This window comes from Ochlerotatus camptorhynchus, unplaced genomic scaffold (genome assembly GCF_037179485.1).
Source record: "Ochlerotatus camptorhynchus isolate MF236.1 unplaced genomic scaffold, CSIRO-AGI_Acam_v1.1 ptg000096l, whole genome shotgun sequence".
NCBI classification, from domain to species: domain Eukaryota; kingdom Metazoa; phylum Arthropoda; class Insecta; order Diptera; family Culicidae; genus Ochlerotatus; species Ochlerotatus camptorhynchus.
This window is the reverse complement of record NW_027040586.1, coordinates 848,978-871,043: the sequence shown is the minus strand read 5'-3', so window position 1 is coordinate 871,043 and position 22,066 is coordinate 848,978. Positions and strand designations below refer to the sequence as shown.

The following is a 22,066-nucleotide window of genomic DNA, read 5'->3' as shown; positions in this document are numbered from 1 at the left end:
ATTCGATTCCGACTGGGAGAATGTACCGTCAAGCATCACGACAAGTGATTCTGTTTGCCAACAAACTAAGAAACTTGTGTCCAAAGCTCGAGAATCGATTGATAAATTTCGGATTCATCTCAATGTTAACGATCCATTGAATCTGGTAAATGTACTTATTATGAAACAGCAACTAAATTTCAGAGCTTGCCAAAAGTTGTGAACAAAAACACTCGTTCACGAAAAGGCTAAAAAGTGTCTTATGGAGTAATGTCTGCCGTTGAGATTATCAAGGAAATGAAGCAACGAGAGATGGATGACCAGAAGGCTGCTGAAGACCGTGAAGCTGATTATTATTATTATTATTATTTAGCTTTATTAAGGAGGCTTTCAGCCTTGGGCTGGTTCGCCTGCACCCCGTGAAGCCGATGAGATTGCCCGAACTTTGCGCAAAAAAAATGATCCGTGAAGCTAAGGAAGAGCTATCATTGGAAACTGAGCGGATCAAATCGATTAGGGATAGGCTCAAGCAGCTGGAAATCGAAGCAACTACACAGAGGAAAAAAATCTCTGCGAAACGAAAGCTCCAGAATGAAACCAAGAAAACTAAAACAAAGCAACTTGTTGCTGCTGACACACAGATTTCTCGTGCCCATAAATTGCGAATTTGAATTGCTTAGTTTGGAACAATTGATTATTATGTTAACTATGAAAGTGCAATAAACATTAACTATTCCAAACCTTATCCGAATGTATCATATTGTATTGCATATTGTATCATTTTATACATTCATACATTCGTACATTGGCTTGCCCTAAAGTTGATTTTCCATAAACATTTAACTTGATTAAACAATACATTGGATTACAAATCCAACTCACGCAACAACGCCCACCAAAAACAAGTAGGATCAGAATAGTATACAGACTAGTTACGTTACATAATGTCTGTAACGGTATGTAAAATGAAGTCTGAATTTATCGTGTTTGGAACAGTCTGATCATGAACTAAATTAAATTTACTCGTTTATTTCACACTTGTAGGTGGATAAGGAAAACACAAAATGGTATTTTTAAAATCAATAGTTCGAACTAAAATCTTTAATGGTTCGAACCATGATCAGCACAGTTCGAAGCAGGATAATTATTTTGCTATCAACAAAAATCAAATTATAAGTCAACAAGACATTATAGGTTCCTTCCAAGCGAACAATTAGAGTCATTTTTTGTTATTCTTTCCATGTATACTAAGATCTTGATGATAATCGTATTGATTTTGTAGAAATCTTTGAATTATTCCCAGGGTACCATGAAAAACAATGAAAATGGTTCGAACCACAATCATTTACCCTAATACAATTGGAAAAGACGCCGCGGGCCGTCCGGGATTGTCCAGGGAATACATTTTTCACCACCTCCAGTTCATAGGCAAAATATTAGCGGTTCCGTTGGGCATTACAAAGGGATCCTCAACTACAGCTATCATATTTGCCCAGTTAACGGGTATGTGGGTCCCCCGCTAGCAGCATTCCAGCCAGCAGAAAAGTTGAACGCCGGTGGAGGCGTTCCAAAGGACCAAAGATAACGCTGAGAAGCCTGAGGTGACGTTGGATCGATTGTTGCTGGACCAGGGCGCACCAAATATGTTGTCAGTATTTGATGCCGATTGCTAGTTGATACCGCCGAACGGAGATGTGGCCGTTGAGGATGCGTTAGAGATGGAGCTCGTATTTTCCGGAACTGGTGGTGAACTTGATACGACACCAGCGGGCGGATAGCCAAAACTAGTGACTCCTAATGCAAAAACCTGATGGCTGCCGATGTAGCTATTACCTGATGCCCCATTGCTACTGACAAGTGACGTTTAAAGCAAGCACATACTCAACTAATTCTATGATTGTTCAAGCTACGCATTTGCTACATATTTTCAAAATAACTGGAACATGGATACCATCGATAATACGTATTGGTCTAGATATGTTGACAATTCGTTGCGGATAGCCCGGTAATAAGGATCCGGCAATGAGGGATACCGGCAATAAGGAATCCGGCAATAAGGATTCCTGACTGTATTTACCATGTTTTCAACAATTCAGTGACTTCGATTCTAACTGGATTAAACGTACACTACCCTTCTTTCCTTTATTTAGCGTCGGTCTCTGTTCCGCAATCTAGTGCCAATCACCGACGGACATCGATTGCCATCCATTGACGGCAATCGAATGTGCAGGAAGGCATCTTCCACACCTGCGTAGGATATCGTACCCATTCAACACACATGGGCCGGGACCAACGGCTGTACTTCCCTTCCGAAGGAAGACGTGACCAGAGATTTTTATGCCTCAGAAAAATCCCACCGACCTCGGCTGGGATTGAACCCAGACCCATCGGGGTGTTAGAAAGCAGTTACGCTTACCTCTACACCACCGGCGCCGGCTACGCACACTACCCGTCAAACTTATGTTGCTATAATGAGACATGTTCCCAAATATTCCAAACATAAAAATAAATTTAATCGATTCAGAATTTTGCACTTGGTAAGGATCATATGAGAGCGTTATGATTTGTTATATGTACAGGATATTAAAGAACTCAATAAAGTCACTTCTTTTTCTTATGGTGTAATGTTGTTGTTGTTGTTGCTATATATTTTTTTAAGATGAGTGAGTAGTGACTTGATGATGATGAAAAGAAGACACGGTTTGTGTAATCGACGTAGTGAACTCGCTTTGATTCTCCATTCTTACAAGGGGCCAAATTACCATGGTAAATTGTGTAATAAGGACACGTGTTGAAATTGCCGCAAAAAGGGATCTGGATTTCACCAGACCAGTTCATAACTGTACCACCTTTAGGATTAACACACCCTGATGAAAATAATAAATTTATTTTTGTAAAGTCACTATTTTTGATCAGCCAGAGCGCTGTAACCTAGAAATTTGAATCATTGGGGTTTGAAGTTAGAAATCTAAGCGTTGACATATCGATCCCATTCATCCATTATTCGATAGAGTGCAGAGTAACCATAGCTACCAATTTATCGGTAGTCCAACCCATTTTTGGGATGCCTACCAATTCACAGACGAAAGGTTCAAAACTACCTTTACACTTTTCCTACCGAGAATCACAGAGTTTAAGTAATCTTGAAAAATGTTCAATACCTATGTTTTTTTTTTCTTTTTTTATTATAGTCACTTTAACACTCTTGGGTCATTCGTGACTTGTCCGGGGTTGAGATTTGAACTCGTGACTTTGACGTGAGAGGTATGGAGGTAGTCACCCCTCAATACCAATGTTTTGTTTTCCGTGTAGTTAGTTAATTGGATTGTTTAACTTTGAAAAATATACCAATTTTTAAACATCATCTGATAGAGCTTCGTTTTCTGAGCACAACGATATTTTTTAAAAATCCGTAGACATTCAACTCGATTTTTAAATCAAGATTTAAATTTTTAATCGTTGCCACTAAATCTAAGGCTTGTACTCGAAAAAAAAATGCACCATTTTTATCCGTGTGTAACTTTTTTATCTGTGAGTAAAAATTGATGAAGATCTGGGTATAACTAGTTTAGAGTGAATTGTTTACATGTGCAAAATTTCATAACAATCGGTTCAGTGGTTATTGAGATGTCATCGAAACAAGAAGAAAATCGCCGGAGAATTTTGCGCGCCGTCATGAAAAATCCGACTGCGACCATGAGATGGATCGGAAGACAACCGGGAATCACCCATACAACTGTGTCTCGGGTGGTAAAATCGTTTAAGGCGTCCCAGACGACCAAGTGGCGGGCAGGAAGTGGAAGAAAATCGAAGACAGCTGTCCCTGTGACGGCACGGAAGGTGTTGGATTATTTCAAGCGTAATCCGAACCTTTCAATTCGGGACGCGGCTCTGAAGGCAAAGTGTTCCACCTGGTTCATTCAGCAAACCATCAAACGAGCTGGGCTTCGTGTATTCAAGGTCCGGAAGGCACCGAACCGGCGTGATCAACAAAACACGGCGGCCAAATCCCGCGCAAGGAAGCTGTATCGAGAGTGGTTAACGAAACCGATGTGTGTGGTTATGGATGACGAAACCTACATCAAGGCATACGCAAAGCACGGTTTGATGTTCCGGAGGACATAAGGAAGAAGAAAGTGGACAAATTCGCCAAAAAATACTTGCTCTGGCAGGCCATATGCCAATGCGGTAAACTGAGTAAACCGTACATCACAATGGGTACCATCAACAGAGAAATTTACCGCACCGAGTCCCTCCAGAAACGTCTGTTGCCCTTCCTGCGGTCCCACGAAGGCGTGGCATTATTTTGGATGGACCTGTCATCATGCCATTACGCGCGATCGACGTTGGATTGGTACAGAGACAATAACGTTGTTTTTGTACCAAAAACCGCCAACCCCCCGAATTCACCCGAGATTCGTCCGGTGGAAAGATTTTGGGCCATAATGAAGGCCAAAGTTCGAAAATCATCCAAGGTGTTTAAGAACGAGCTGGAGTTGAAGAAAAAATGGATGAAAGTGACCAAAAATGGATATTGGATTTGGTCGCTATTGAAAATTTAGTCGATTGCTGAATTTATGTATGGGCCCAAAATAGGGGCATTTAGGTCGACATTGCATCCATTTCCCCTATATGTAGAAAATCAATGCAAAGTTTCATTTATTTATTTCCATTTCGTCAAGCCAGTGTAGACTACATACAATGATTATTACAATGTTTACTTACATACTATGCATTAATTCTATTCTGTTTTAGCTTAGTTTGTATTTGCTGCTTGGACATAGTGATGTCAATAGTTCCGCAATGCAAATTATATAGGCGCATCATTCGATTGATTGGGCTATTTTTTGCATAGTTTGTACTGTACGATGTTTCTGAAAATAAATTCCGTGTTCTAAGATATCGACAAGGTGTGTAAAAATTTAATTGTGCGAGAATTTCTGCCGAATCTATGCGCATTGAAATAATGTCGTTGATGAAGAAAAGCATTGCAAATTGGCGGCGCTCCTTAAGTGTTTGTATATTGATGAGCATGCAGCGCGCTTCATAAGATGGTAATGGAAATGCAGTCCAATTCAATTTACGTAAAGCATATAAAAGGAATTGTTTTTGGACAGATTCTATGCGTTCTTCGTGTATGGAAATGTATGGATTCCATACTAGGTGGCAGTATTCCAGAATTGGCCTTACATATGTGGTATATAAAAGCTTAATAGTGTATGGGTCTTCGAAATTATGACTGAACCTTTTGATGAAGCCTAGCATTCTGTTTGCTTTACTAATGATAGTATTATAATGTTCTATAAAAGTTAGTTTGGAGTCTAGGATTACACCTAGATCTCTTACAATTTTGCTTTTTTCTACTATTTGGTTGCCTAATGATATTTCAATATGCGGTGTTTCAATTTTTCTGCTAAATGCTATTGCAGTACATTTTTTTACGTTCAGTTTAAATAGACTTTTACCACACCAGGTGTGGAATATATTGATTTCATTCTGGAATTCTTCTGCATCGCTAGAATTACTTATTTCCATAAAGAGCTTCATGTCGTCTGCATATACAAGCAATTTTATTTTTTTAAGTATGTAGGAAATGTCGTTTATGTACAAAATAAAAAGAAGTGGGCCTAAATGAGAACCCTGGGGTACCCCAGAGGTGACTGAAATTGGTTCTGAAAGTTTATTTTGAAAGCGAACTATTTGTTTACGATGTGTTAGGTATGATTGAAGCCAATTCAAAAGTCCAGGCTCCATTCCTATTTTCTGCAATTTGAGGATTAATAATGGTATGTCGATGCGGTCAAATGCTTTACTGAAGTCGGTGTATAGCGCTTCAACGTGCTTGCCACTGTCCAACGCTTTAATAATGAAAGATACATATTCTAGAAGATTAGAGGTAGTTGAACGACCTTTAAAAAAGCCGTGCTGTTTACTTGTAATTAGATTTTTCACCTGCTGAAAAATATTGCCGTTTACGATTGATTCAAAAAGTTTTGGAATGCAAGAAATAATAGCAATTCCACGATAATTTCGAATGTCTGATTTTGCACCTGATTTGAAAATAGGTACCAAATAAGATGATTTCCAAATTTCAGGGAATTTTCCATTTTTCAGAGACATGTTGAAAAGACGCTCTAGAGGAAATGCGAGTTCTTCAGAAAGGTTTTTCAAAAATATGGGTGCGATGCCGTCAGGTCCAGACCCTTTCGACGCGTTTAAGTTTTTTAGTGCATTGAGGACTTCATGTTGAGAAAGTTGGTTGACAGAGATGTTTTTAGAAATTTCAGGAATGAATGCAAAGAAATCGCGGTCACGATCTTCTTCGGAAAATGTGGTGTATACTTCTTGGAAGAAATTTGCAAAGAGACTGCAAATTTCAGAAGAATTCTCACCTACATTTGCATCCAAATTCATTCGTGAAGGAAAATTGCTGCTTTTTAATTTCGTGTTTACATAATTAAAAAAGTTCTTAGGACATGATTTGACTTCATTTTCGACTTTGCGGTTATAGTCCTCATATGCAGAGTTGGTGGCTGTATGTAATTGGTTGCATAAGTTGTGATAGTTTCGCAAATTGGTTTCAGTTTTTTCTTTTTTGTATAGTTTATGAGCTTTCTGTTTTTTATTCTTCAAATTTTTCAGTTGTGGATTGAACCATGCGGGTAGTTTATTGTTTTGTGTTCGTCTTCTTTTTTTGATGGTACAGTTTCTAAGATTAGGTTTTGTAGAATTAAGTGAAATTTTTCTACTTCAGTATCGACATTTCCTTCAATACTTATTAAATTTTGCCAATTTATTGTACATAGTCTACGTTTGGCTTCTTCGTAATTTGCTTTACAGTATTCCGGCACTTCCTCGTATTCCCAGTCGCTGGAGGAAGAAGAATTTTGTACGAAGATTGAGTATTCAATTGCTGTGTGAAACACTTCATTTTTCCATAAAGGTGCTAATGATGTATCCACACAGAAGTCTTCAGTACAATTTGTAAATAAAAGGTCTAAATATGAGTTTTGTTGATTTTTTACATGGTTTATTTGATTAAGGCCAAAATAAGATATTTTGTCGAATAATAATTGTAATGCTTCGTCTTCACCTACGACCGGGAGTAAAAATGATTCATTTTCAATGTCTGTAATAAAGTCTGCGTTTCGTTGATTGAAGTCGCCATAAATATGCAGTTTTACTTCTGGTTCCATATTTGACATTATAGTTTCAACAATTTGAAAAAATAGTTCAAAAGACTGCTTGTGGGCATGTTTAGGTGGAAAATACACAGAAGAAAAAATGTGTATTTCACCGGCAATAAGTGCTTTGACCCAGACATTTTCGAATTCCTTGTGCTTATTTGTTATGATTTCTTCAGAAGTAAAATCAGCATTGATGGCAATGAGCACTCCACCACCAGACTTTTTATTACAGAGTTGAAAATTCCTGTCGTGCCGGAATACATTAAAATTGTTTCCAAAAATTTCTTCGCTTCTGACGCTTTCGTCCCAGCTTGTTTCAGTTCCAAGAATTATTTGAAAAGAAGAAGATAGAATGTTCTGGTGGATTTCTTTCATTTTAGCTGGGCCCCAGTCGAAGAGGCTCGCGTCAGATTTCTAATTACCTTTACAGGTAGATTTAGACTGAAACTTCTTAGAACAAATAAAGCGCATTCATACGACCTACCTATAATGATTCTAACAGTGCTATTAGGCTACCTCTTTGCCTTTGCCAGTGGGCTATTTTTGTTTGCGGTTTTACGTAAGAATGGTAATGAGGGAATTTTTTTTACTTTTATTTTACATACACATAAATGAGAAATCCTATTAGAGTAGAGATAGTTTCCCGGCTCATAGTCGAATGCTTCTCTGCACGGCCAATGAGATCAACCCAAATTTGAGTCCAGTTTACTCATAAATCACAAAAAGTGCAGGAACTCAGCGATGAGTAAATTTGCCTCATGTTTTTCCAGGCAACATTCCCGAATATGAGAAAAGCAAAGATTGGATTCTCTCAGTCTATTGGTACTACTCCTAGACTGAGTAAAACTTTCGTCAATTTTCCTCATTTTCCGGCAGATTTGTAAGGGTTTTCACACGAAAACATGAGGCCAATTTACTCATCGCTGAGCTGCTGCACTTTTTATGATTATGAGTAAACTGAACTCAAATTTGGGTTGATTTCAGTAGCCGTGGGCACTCGGTTGTTTGGATTATCCGAAGATTTTTCTTCGTAGCGTAATACACCGAATACCGGACTGTTCATTAATACACACGTTTATGATGGTTCTAAACGGTACCTAAAGACCATAATACAATTTACGAGCTTTTTTGAGGATAGTAGGCATTGATATTTAACTTTAAAAAATGTCATCATCTCAATGATTTTTTTTTTATTTACAATACTAACCTTGCATTTGAATGCCTCAATCTTCCAATTGGGATTCTTCAAGAATGAATTGAGCTACAACATGCTTAAAATGTTTTAAAACTTTTTATTCTCTAAATTTGAACAATGTTGAAGGCACAAGGAATGTTATTCACCTACACACCAGTTATAGGCTTCAGCAAACATGGAATGCCAGGGAGATGTGCGAAACTCGAATCCACTGGAAACGTACGGCCACTGCCACATCTTGGCACATCGTTCGGGATGCGGCATAACAGCAAGGTGTCTCCCGTCCGGCGAACAAACCCCGGCAACACCTCCAACGCTGCCATTTGGATTCATCGGGTACGTCTCGGTCGGTTCGTTCTGATCGTCAACATAATGCATGGCAATGCATTTATTCTTCTTCAGTTGTTGCAGCACTTGTTTCGTTCTGAATGAAAAACGTCCTTCACCATGGGCCACCCAGCACCCAATGACGCTACCCTGCAGCTTACGAAGCATGATAGAGTTGTTTCCCGCTATTTTCAAGGTACTCCAGCGGCATTCGAATCGATTGGATGTGTTTTGCAGAAGTGCAATGTCTGGAAGATCGGAGTCCTTTGCTGGTGGTTCTGTGGAGACCCAACCAATCAGTCCCATGAGCTGGCAGCCGTTACATACACCAAGAGAGAATGTATCGTTTCTGGATCTAAAGTGTTGAAACTGAGGTGACAAGACTTCGTTGTATAATATGGATGCTGCCCAGCCTTTGGCCGATCCCAGAGTATCGGCATAGCTGAAACCACCCGGGAAGACCACACCACGGTAGTTGTCCAGACAGGTTCTCCCAGTCAGCAAATCGCTCATGGTGACATCGTGCACTTCGAAGTTTGCTTCGAATAGGGCGGCACACATTTCACGATCACCGTTGGAGCCTTCCTCGCGGATGACAGCTACTCTCGGCTGCGTGCCAAGCTTCTTCGTGGAATAGAGCAAATCCGGATCTATGCTGCAACTGTAGCTAGGTCCGCACCTGTACTCCAATGATTCGAATTCTTGTACGGCACATTGTTCGTTGGCTTGTAGCTTTTCAATCTCGAAACTAGTTCTTTCCCATTGCTTGAACAGGTTGATGACGCTAGTTTTCAGCACCTGTTGGCCGTTTATAGTAACTGAAACTGATCCATTTTGATGGACATCTGTTTTGTAGGCATTGCCAATGATGAAACATGGCACGCCAGCAGATTGATAGGTTTCGATTACACCGGCGACGTTGTTGGAATCTATCTCGACGATCCAGCCGCATTCTTCAGCGAAAAGAATATGGTTTGCCGCCTGTTCAATGCCTCCGAACTGCTTACCAAACTTATTGTACACCTCGGTCAGATCAATTCGAATGCCAGCCAATCCAGCAAAAGCCATTTCCAGCGCACAAACCAGCAGTCCACCATCGCTAACATCGTGACCAGATAGCAGCTTCTTCGATTTTAGCAGCGATTGAGTAGTGTTGAATGCCTGCACCAGGATGTCTGCTCTATCTATATCCGGTGTGTGCAAGCCCAGTTGTCCATAGCACTGAGCCAGTACTGAACCGCCCAGCCTGAATTGGGTTTCAATTGATACGAATACCAAAGTGGTTTCTCGACCCATCGAAGCAGCTTTCAGATCGGGAGTGACTTTCACCCGAATATCAGGACACGGTGCATAGGTAGAAATGACAAGAGTTCCAGGGCTTTTGACTGTTTCATTTTTCACACGAGCTGCCATGGAGAGCGAATCCTTACCGCCGTCGATTGCAATGTTCAACTTTTTCATCAATTCGCACATGGCTTTGCACGCATCAACGAGTTTTGCACCTTCGCCGTTCAGTTTTGCTGCCCACATCCAATTGCCGGAGCATTTCACATCGGCCAGTTGAGTGATACCGGCAAACACTAAATTCGACATAGCTTCCGCTACGGAGAGACGGGCACCGGCCGCGTTGTCCAGGAGACCTTTTACAGGTTGAGTTCCGATGGAAGAGGCTATTCCTTCAAACCCGAAATGGGACACTGCACATATGGAGTAGTCCGCCAGTGGGGTATGGAGCGGTCCAACACATTGCTGCTGTGCCACTAAACCGGTAACGCACCGATCTACCTTGTTGGTCAAGTAACGCTTACTTCCCACGGTGATGGTTGATAGAACTAGGTTCAGTGCTTCCGTAAGGCTAACATTTCTCGTGTCAAATTCGCTTAGCTTAATTGATTTGCGTTCCAGTTGGAACTCCTTCCGAGGCATTTCACCCAAAACGTTGTCCAAATGCATGTCAAACGGCAAACTTCCCCAGCTTTCGCGATCATTCCTATTGGAATACTTACGGGGATCGTAGTTCTCGTCCACCAGTGTGACAAACCCGTTGCCAGTAACATGTCCCACGAAGCTGACTGGACATCTCTCTCGTTCGCAAACATCCAACAGGAGTTGCTTGTGTTTCGGGTCGATTAAGGCTGCATTATTTTCCTGATATTCTGCTCCCCAGAGCTCCATGGTCGTTATCGTAGGATCACCCAAAGTAAACTCCTTGGAAAATATAACGGCTCCCGCATATCCCGGCTCAACCAACTCTTTCAGCACGTTTCCATTTCCACCGGCTCCTTGGTCATGTATGGCCAGAATTGGATTCTGGTCTCCCATTTCGATGCAAGCCCGAACCACCCGATTCAGCTTATTCTCCATCTCCGCATCTCCACGTTGCACGGCATTGAAATCCAGTTCGCTATCGTTATCTCCCTGCACTTCCACCGAACTGGCGGCACCGCCTCCAACTCCAATCCTATAAACCGGTCCACCAAGTTTGACTAACAGCATTCCCTTTTCGGGTTTCACTTTATCTTTCAGGTTGGAATCCATCGTCCCGATTCCACCACTGAACAGAATCGGCTTCACGTATTCCAAACGTTGATTGTCATTCGTAACTACCCCGAAGGAAATAGTAAATCCCGACACGACAGGTTCACCGAACTTGTTTCCATAGTCCGATGCTCCGTTGCTGGCTTCGATTAGAATTTTCAAGGGTTTTGCAAAGGATGGTGGATATTCAAGATGCCGTTCATATGGTAACTCATAACCGGGGATGTTCAGCATTCCTACGCAGTAGCCAACAGTGCCGCAAATTGGTAATCCACCACGACCGATACTTTGAACATCGCGAAGTCTGCCACCGGTTCCTGTTGTTGCACCACTAAACGGAGATAACGCTGTAGGCATGTTGTGCGTTTCAGCTGTCAATATAAGATCAGAGCTAATGGACTTGAGCTCCAGTCGTCCCGGTTCAATGAAGCTGCTTGCTCTCAAGGCTTGATGGGAAAATCCTTTGATAGCACTACTGTTATCACTGAACTTCACAGTATTGTTCTGATTGGAAAACTTTTGCGTATCAATTATCATATCAATTAGTGACTGCTTTTCCTCCACCCCATCAATTATCATTTTTCCTTTGAAAAACCAATGCCGGGAATGCTCACTATTACACTGCGCACAATCAAACAGTTCCACATTAGTTGGGTTTCGCTTGAGCACTTTTGTAAATAGATCAGTGTAGTATTTTATGTCCCATTCGTCAAAGGCCAGCCCTAGCAGTTTATCAACTTCCCTTAGCGCCTCTGCACCTCGTTCGATAACGGGAACAACGTACCACTTTTCGTTGCTTTGCTTAAAACTCTCGTAGAAATCTTTCTGAGGTATGTTGTCTTTGGTGTATCTACATTGAGTCATGCGGTCACATACCACATCCATAAGCTGCGAGATTTCCTCGTCCTTGGTACCGGGCAAGTCAAAGGTAAGAAGATACCGGTATGACACCTCGATACGATCGATAAACGTAAGACCAACATTTTGACAGATGCTCACACTGTTGGTGGAATCAGCTGTGGAAAAATTAAATCTCGGTCCGATTTCAATCAACTCTTCGTTCACTTTCCCTTTCGACAATGCTGGAACCATCGTCAAGTTGTCTTCCTGTTGCGGGCCCTTCAAAATCCATCGCAGCAATTTCTCGACTTCCCTTGGGAACTTGCCGTACTTGGAGTTCTGGACGTGATAGCACTTCTCCACTCGTAGGTTGATAACACGCGCGTTGACTTTTTGGAAGTTGTGCAGAAGATACTGCCGTTTTTCATCTTCGACTGGACAGAAGAACCGAATGATCGCCATTTTCACCACTCGCGCACAGCACAGATTGAACACTATATGAACCAATAAACGTGATTGCTGTCGATTTAAACTCGCTCAACATACGGGCAGCACTTGTTTTGATGGATTATCAACTGTTGGTAACAGGAGTATGTACACACTCGTCAGCTTATATGTACTGTTGTCAGGTATAAAACACATTCATACCAGTGGCGGTTCAAATGCTACCAACGCGCGTCTCTGTCTCTCTACGTGATCATAGTCAGGGTTGCCAATAATGATTTTTCGAAATAAACTGAAAAAACCGAGCCCTGAACAACTGGATCCTCAAGAGGAAAACATTCCGTGGATCGTAAATTTTTGTTTTGACTAAATTGTGTTTTTAGTTTTTGAGATCGTATGGGCATCGCTGTGTTTAGTAGCCAAGGAACTGCATGAGAAAAGAGTGCAACTCAGCGAATACCAAACATTCCAGCATATTGCACACACACATTTCTTCTTAGTTGGTATTGAGCCGAGTATTCAATTCAACATATATAAATAAGTACCGGAAACCCAGTGCGAAGCACAAGTCGTATGCGCATATGTGTATGTTGCGACAAGAATCAGAATCGTCGGTTTTGCTATTGGAATTGGGAGAGTAGTGATGCGAGGAGGAGAGAGAAAGCGAGCGAGAATAAAACTGCCGGGGCTCTTAATGCGTACTCACGCCGTTCGAAGTGAAATGATTGTATTCTCCACCCCGATCCAGTGGTCGACGTTCAAATTCTTTGACAGCGGACAGGAAGAGTTGGACATCGATCAACTTTCTGTTCAGTTCAATTCGTAGTTTAAGTGAGTTGAACGCCGGAAAGAATGTTCTAACCCTAGCTTAAGACCATACGAGTTAGAGTCCACAAATGGCTTCCAATTTGGCATGGCATAATTCCTGGAATATCCGATGTCGCCGTGTATGAAATGGTTTTCTTAATGTTAACTGATCAACTACATACGTGGGGTTAGCGATTTCAGAGCTGTATGTTTCGAGAAAACTGATAATCATGCTCTTGATGATGCGAAATGAAAGTAGCTACTATCGGAAATATGGCTTCCTTAGCGTTTGACCTTAAGAAAAGAGAGTGGGAGAGTTTTGTGATCAACAGTGGAAGAGATTGCGGGCCAAAATAGACTAGTGTGTGTGAGCACTTCTTGTCAATCTATAAGAAAGAGAGAGAAAGAGGGGTTGCAAAAGGACTGCATCAAGATCCGTCCAGTTAGAAGGTTCACTAAAGCAAGCTCAAAACAAATAACCATGTTTATCATAAATGAACATATTAATCATATGGCTATCTATACGGTGCAATTAAAAATGAACAAAGTTGATCGGATTCATGTCGCTGTTGTCAATTTGTCAACTTGTCACTCCCAACATAGTTTACCCATTTTTGGGAAGGTTCAGTTTTGACCGATCTGGGTGGATTGTACCGAAATTTGGGTAGTTTTAAAATAGCGTGTGATTAGCTGCGTGCACGCTGAGTAGATAGAAAGAAGATTGATAACGATTCTGAAGATTTCCTTCAAAATATGATGGGCGTGAGGGGGACAAAAGTAATCCATTCTACATTTCATTTAACGGATTTCAATCAAATTTTCTTCAAAAATTCGATTTTTGTGGACTTCTTTGATTCGTAAATAATGATAATACGCACTTGCCCATATCATCCGATTTCATCCGCTATTCATCGATAATCTTGAATGAGACAGAATTATCTAACCGTTTCCTCATTTAATTTTTAGTGTGTATCACGGTTTGACTGGCTATTGTCGTGACCAGATCGAGGTTTCCAGCCTCGGTCACGGCTACAAGAGTATCGGCTGATCTCCCAACAATCAATTTCAGCTGATTAAAATCTGAATAACCTATGCATGCTATGAATAAATAGGCTCTTATTCAGCTTGCAATGTTTGTTGGGCTGGTTCCAGTACTGCTGTTTTATTACTGCTGCTGCTCCTGCTACTGCTGCTATTTGGTCTCCGTTGCTTCCAAAGTTAGTGACAAGAATGCCCTCTACGTTGTTTGTTGTTTATTTATTTTGAGGGATTTTAACCGTTAATCCCTTCAGTAAATTAAATTTTAACATTTCATTTACACATTTCTACATTTATATTTCTTCGTAGAGACCAGTGTCTCTAAGATATTTTAATAGTTTTTCCTCACAAGGTAATGACAAAACCTACTCCAGGACGTTTATTTGATCCGTTTCTTTACACGGGTGTTTTTTTTTTTTGTAACTAGCAAAAGTGTGCCTGCGATTTGCATTGAGTGTCGGAGATTTAAGTAATCTGAAGGATGCCTCGCTGGATACGCCCAAGACTGGACGGGCAGTAGCTGGTGGCCGTGAACGGTTCCTGGGGAAAACACAAGATGCGACCCTCCTCCCAGATGACCATGGCAATACAGGTAGTATTGGTATTGGAAGGTAATTGCTATTAGATATTTTGCAAACAGTGACAGATAGCGGACATGAAGAACCAGTGGAGGTGCCGGGCAAAGGTGTTTATCCAAGACAAATAGTAAGTTACAAATTCGCTGTTGTCGTTTTCGTAGGCGCCGTCGTAGTCGCTGTCGTAATCGCCGTCGTAGTCGTAGGCAGTACCGTTAGTATATTTAAAATTAACCACCAACCGCTGAAAATATGAATTATCGCGTATTTCTGTTGTTCATTACATGCCAAGTAAAATTCGAGAACGTAATTTCATTTGAATAGCTTGTTCAACTAGGTCTTAAACAATCGTCACGTCGGTCATAGCTTGTTATGATTACCTGAACCATGCGTAAAGAGAAAATCGAAACATTTATCGTCGCGTGAAAATGGATCTTAATAAAGGCCTCTTTCGTAGCTTTTAGTTTAAGGATTTCAAAGATCGTTGGTTGCAGTGGCTTGCTTACTGAGCAGAAAAACGCGGTCCCAGATCCTTTCATATTAAAAATGTATGGTTAGATCCTAGGGGTAAGACAGCTTTTGCTAATGAGTAAAATAGGAGTATATTTTGAGTAACTCTGAGTAACTCGAGCTGCTCAATATTCAATGTCAAGGTGACATAGCAACCTGTTTTGTTTTGAATGCATTCCACAATTGTCAAGCAAAGATGTTTGACGAGGAAAATCTTATCATTGGATGGCGATTATAATAGAAGGATTTTCTAGTTAGCATGGAGTAGGGACACAATTTATCTTAATGATGATACAAACATTATTGAAAACAGTTATTTAGCACTCCATTGCAAACATTTTGGCAGATTGCATAGACACGAAAAAGATTATAGATGTTCCTGCGCCGCTAAAAAGTATCACCACCGACGAACCGACGTGACAGCTCATAGAAGCCATACTCAAATTCTTACCCAAGACGGCATATTTAAAATACGTTAAACACTACCGCCATCTACCCCTCCGTTCGCGTCATATCGTAAGCAAGGACACGTACACACGTAAAATATACAAAGAGTTGGTTTGCGTCTCACCTCGTTTGACAGATCTGATCACTCGATTCATAGATTGAACCGCTCATTTGACAAATCGAATTGCAGACAAACGAAATGCTCCAGTCAGTAGCATGTCGGCTCGTCGGTGGTTTCACTTCATGATGCGTCAAAGGGGGTTATTCCGAGAGTTAAAGTGAATTTTCTCACTGGTGAAGTGATTAAATTCACGTCGTTGTGACGCGATTCTCCATTTGATTTACACAAAAAAGTCACATCACCACGGCATGACTTTTCTCACTTCACTAGTGAAAAAAGTCACTTTGACTCTCGGAATAATCCCCAAAGACTACGATTTTTTTATTCAAAGACTGTATTGTCGGTTCGATAAAAAACTGATCGAAGATTTTACTGATAGTTCTTTATCTCTTCTCACGCAAATGCACCGTACCATCACAATTCACTCGCGATTTCGGAGGGTAATATCAAAGAAGTTTATTTAAAATAAAACCTTTCCTCTTAGTTTCTACTGGAATAAATATATCACTTGTTCACTCAACATGTTCATGTTCACTTCGAATCGCAGCTAACTTACGACTTCGGATTAGTAGTGTGAAGGTAATAAGATGTTGAAATTAATAATTGAAAGAACACACCCTTTGCCGAAAACTTAAGGCAACCAGTCATAAAGCACACCAAATACGAACTAGTTTTTTATACCAGGCCTTCTCCGGATCATTTCGAAAATATCTTCTCCTGATTTTTCATTTGTGTTGTCCTACTATTGTTCTGAGACTATGCTTATAAGAGTAATTCATGCTGAAAAGAAATACACATGGATTATTGCATGGATTGCAATGCATACACATGGATTTGTTGTAAAAATACAAAACTAAAATAAATGATTACCCTGACAGCTTATGTTCGTTTATAATGATTTAATTTTAATTTTTTTGACGTATGTGAGACTACTTTGATCACTTTTGAGTAATTATGAGCTTCTCAAATTTGCTCGCTGTGAAAATATTAACTCTGAGTGCAGCCGTCTTGCCCCTAGGTTAGATCGCTTGTTTATCGTGTATTTTGTAAAACTTTTCGTTGTCGTCGGTGCCGGGTCTGAATAGTCATAAAAACTTGAGTAACGCTATAATGTGATATGAGAGGCTCGGTGGCCTTAGCACAATCGGTTTTGCTTACTGAGCAGAACATCATGTCTCATCTAATCTCAAGCCCATCCACATTCAAGATTCGTCAATCGTTTTATTTTTTAACATGACTACATGGTACACCCAACCGGTGGATGTAAGATTCGCTTACAATTATGTGGGATTCATCATCAGAGGATGTAAGTGGAGACCGCATGAACCAAGGATGCAATATACCTAGCTGCGGTCCAATGCAAGAGAATTGGAGACCGAAAAATGGGGAGTGTATTAGTGAGTGAAATGAATTATGTCGAAAAAAATTGGAAAAAGGTTGCCGACTGGGACTCGAACCACGAACGTTGTGATTATCAGACCTGTTCTTTCTCCACTGCTCTCTCCATGCTTCTGAATTGGATAGCCTAAAAGCAAACAAGAAGCGCTCATTTCCACTCACACTTGACTTCGTATGCTTTTTCTGCTGGAGAGATTCGAGGCAAGTGTGTGCGTCGTTCTACAATGTGCGTCGTTCTACAAGCTTACTGGTATAGTCGAAAGCGTAGATAGAACACGAAATGAAAAAGACAAAAAACCATTACATCGCCTGTAAGGTCAACTTCTAACATTCGCTGCGATGTTCATGAACAGAGAATGATAGGAAACGGAGCTAACATTCATTGTAATAGATTTTTGGTTTGCGTATAATAACAGCAACTCGATGATTAAAAAGGAGCTCGTCTGCCTAGTGACAAACGTTTTTGCTTACTGAGCAGAAGACCGTGGGTTCAATCCCAAGCTCCTTCGCGTTATATGATTGTTAGGACATCAATTCAGCCCAACCCTATTACCCAATATCTCAGTGATTCCTCGTGGAAGTGCAGAGGTGTTCTTGGCTTCCATCAAAGCGAGTGTCACGTCAACACATTCCTACCCCTTTCTTTCTTGACCTGTGTTCGGGCGCGGCCTGCGCTGGTATTGCCTAGTTTGAGATCACCAGTTTTTACACATTGAGGATGATTGCTAGTCCCAAGCATCGTCTATTGGTTCTCTGTGTAATTACAGCTGGTCTGGCAATAACAGAGTAGCAACCGTGGGCGGTCAATCATGCTCATGCTCATGCTCAGGTAATGCCAAAACCTCCTCCAATGAATAATTATTCAAATTATTAGCCAAACGTTCCGGGCAATATGCTCTGCAATCGATAAGAATATGAGAGACGGACTGAGTAGCACCACATGTGATACAGTTTGGGGGTTTTTATTTCGTTATCCTGTAACTATGGGTAAGTCGAGTGTGTCCAATTCGAAGCCTCGACAGAATACGGCGATCTTTGGGATTTCCACTCCAAATCCCATTTCTCTCTAATTTTATGCTTGGCCCATATGCAGACGTCAGATGAAGGGACGGACATCGCTAAAGCATCAAGTTCTCGACCAATTCCAGCCAACCTGTCCGCCTCCTCATTGCCACGAACTCCAGCGTGGCTCGGAACCCAACAGAAAGTGACTCTGTTATCTTTAGCAGTAATTTCTGCTTCAATCAACCAAGGATGACGTGTTGAATCGGAGTTCATTTCACGGAGGCAGCTAGCGGAATCACTTAAGATAACTATTCGCTTGTTGGGGTGTGAACTCATATTGGAGGCTTCCATTAAAGCAAAAGCTTCAGCACTGAAGATTGAACAAACCGAGGGAAGAGAAGAACTGACGCTGGAATTAATCGAGACAGCAGTTATGCCATATCCAACCCTTCCATCTGACACAGATCCATCAGTGTAGATGTGATGATGATTATTGTATTTTTCTGAGAGAAGTTTATAAAAATATTGCTGAATTTTAGAATTTTAGGATCACCGGCTTTGACTATATTAAGTAGAGAAAGATCAATTGAGGAAGATATTTGATTCCAGGGGCGCGTTTTTGTTCTAGGTAAAATTTCTATTGATGGTATATTGGAATTTGTAGTTGACTCAAAAAGACCAATCGTTCTGATAACCAAAGGAACTTCATTGCGGTCAGTGAGACTCAACCAACGAATAGCTTTCGTAACAAGGCAAACTAACAGATAGTATTCGAATGGAAGATGGCCACATTCTGCCATGATCGAAAATGTGCGTCTTGTTGCAAAAGCGTCTGAAGCAAATCGGAAGGCTTGGTTATACAGCGGACGTAACTTTTTCATCACAGCATCACCACCTCTACTAAAGAGACCAACTCCATAGAACATTTGGGGTAATAACCATGTATTGAGAATTGTAGATCTATGAGCACAGGGCATTCTCGCACCAATGGATTTAATTACTCGTATTTTATTTACGGTTGCCTTTCGAACGGCGTCAGCATGGTCTTTAAAGTTTAGGCGACGGTCAAGGTAGACACCAAGAATTTTAAGATTCGGTTTGGAAGGGATAATGGTTTGTTTAATTTTCAGGTCAGGAAGTTTACTTATTCCTTTTCTGTTGGCACTAATATGAAGATGTTGGGATTTTTCTGGAGAAATCACAAAACCTCTTTCATCTGCCCAGTGAGCAACTATGTTTATAGCAGATTGAATTCTTTTACGTGCTAGAGATTTGAAATTATGTGATTGGTTGATAGCTTCAGCAACACTTCTATCCTTACCTGGTTTCGGAATTGGTACCAATAAACCCTCTTTCCAGTCAACAGGGATCACGCCATTATCCCATTATATAAAAATGACTTTCCAATGATTGGAAGATTCTTGAGAAGAGGATAGCCAACATCATTCGGACCGGCTGATGAGCCATTTACCCTACGAAGAGCCCATTCAAGTTCTGCATAACTAAAATCCTTCTTAAACTCAAGATCCAAATCTGTATCAAAGCTAGGGGGAGAGCCTTCAGATTCCCTTTTCCGTGCCAGAAATTGCTGGTTGTAGCTAGATGAGGAGGAAGCGAACAGAAGTGATCTGCCAAATGTTCAGAGATAGTGGAGGGATTATCAGTGAATTGATTATCAACACGAATTTTTATGGGAATCCTGCCCCGTCCACCACTAAGTCGATTAACTTTATCCCATAACTCCTTGGGTGTGGATTCAGGGTTTATAGTTGCGATGAAATTGTCCCAACTATCCTTCTTAGCTTGACTAATAGTATTTCTAGCAGCGTTCCGTGCTTCCTTGAATTCAACAAGTTTGTACACTGCTGACGATCATCTTTTAGTACTTTTTGGAGAGCTTGAAGTCTTTTACGCCTCAACTTAATCGCATTCCGAACTTCGGAATTCCACCAAGGCACCGATTTTTTCCCTGGTTGGCCACTAGTTCTAGGGATATTGTTTTGGGCGATTTCGAAAAGAATGGCTGCGAAGGATTCAGTTGGTTGGAAGATTGTCGGAGAAACGAGAGATAATTTCTTTTTGATAATTGGGCCAGTTAGCTAACTCATACTTCCATCTTTGCCGAACAGCAGTAACTGGAGAAGGCCTGTTAAGGGATATAATTATAGGAAAATGGTCGCTACCGCAACAGTCGTCGTAAACTTTCCAAGATAACCGAGGATATAGGTTCCATGAAGTAATCGACAGATCTAAAGCTGATGTATTACCATTCGCAGGGTTTAGACGGATATGACGGCCATCGTTTAATAACATATGGTTATGTTCTTCGATAAACTTTTCCAGCATGTTTCCTCTGGAATCATTACGATAGCCATGAAGTGGAGTGATTCAGGGGCTAGGGTTTCCTGTAGAGCTATTGCAATGGGATTGAATTGGGAAATAAGTAACTGTAGTTCTGGAAGTCTTCTTTTTTTCTAGTTCTTCGACTCTACTGGAAAGCTTGGCGACGGTTTCCATCAGCTACTTGATGATGTCAGTGTTCACTCGGCTGTCGACAAAAGCAGGCCACTCTCGATGTGTGCTGCGCGATCGTCTGTTTTCTCGGCAGCAACCATTGTGTGGTCCTCCTCATTGTTCTTCATCAGCAGTTCTTTCGCTCGATGCGTCGTCGACTTTGGAAAGCAACCGTTTCGTGATGAGTGTGTGAGTGCTGACCACGTTTTGCGTCCATTGCTGCAATGGACGCGCTCTGACCCTCGTTGGCGTACAACAATTTGGCTCCAGTTCTGATGGAGGAGGCTTTTTGGATAGCGGAAGATAAAGTGTTTATTGTGTTGTACCTTTTGACTATAGTTTTAAGATGTATTGTATAGTGACCAAGAATCCTCGGCTCTGTAAAGTTAATTCGGTTGAGCCTTATCAAAAAAATTAATAAACAAACTTGATGATGTCATCCTTTTCCTTCAGCATTGCTCCAATTGCGTTGTTTTGATGAACATTCAATCGTTGTTGAAGATTGCTGACATCGTCGTAAGATCCGGCTCCCGCGTTGAATTGCTTGCATGCTTCTTCGTAACTGATTCCTTTGGTGACTCGAAGTTTTGAGATTTCCTTCTCCGCCAAGTACACTGGACACTTCCTGCTAGACGGACCGTGGTCACCTTTGCAGTTCAGGCAGTATGCTTTCTCCTTACACTCCGCTTGTAGATCGTGAACATTGGAGCAATTTCGGCATCGAGCTGCAGTCTTGCAACGAACTTTCGTGTTTCCGAACTGGTAGCACGAAAAGCAAATTGTTGGTTCAGGAACACAAACACGAGTATTGATCCTCAACGGACCAACCTTGATATACTCACGCATCTTTGTTCCCTCAATGGTAAGGGCCACTGTAGGGGTGTTGACTTTTCCTCCATCCTGCATACGGGTAAAACGTTTGGTGCTCACAACTCCCTGAGATCTTAATTCCACAACCAGCTCCGCTTCGCTTAATTCCTGTATCTCGCCACATGAAAAAACACAACGCCGTTTGTTGATAGTGGGATGTAGACTTACAGACACTGCCACATTGTCCACCAGTTTCTTCATAGTTAGCAACTTCTTCACTTGGTCCACATTTCGTACTCGTAGCACAAATTTACTGCCATCTGCTTCGGTT

At 41.1% G+C, this 22,066-nt stretch overlaps 2 protein-coding genes across 2 annotated transcripts in view; one reads left to right on the top strand and one right to left on the bottom strand.

The window, feature by feature from the left end:
• The window catches only part of kek6 (kekkon 6), a 1,119,682-nt gene that overhangs the window by 390,729 nt on the left and 706,887 nt on the right, over window positions 1-22,066 (top strand). The gene's annotated exons all lie outside the window — the stretch shown is intronic.
• Pfas (phosphoribosylformylglycinamidine synthase) lies at window positions 8,439-12,700 on the bottom strand. The gene has a single exon (XM_065218965.1). The coding sequence runs from the start codon at window positions 12,526-12,528 to the stop codon at window positions 8,500-8,502; it is 4,029 nt and encodes a 1,342-aa protein (XP_065075037.1). The 5' UTR covers window positions 12,529-12,700; the 3' UTR covers window positions 8,439-8,499.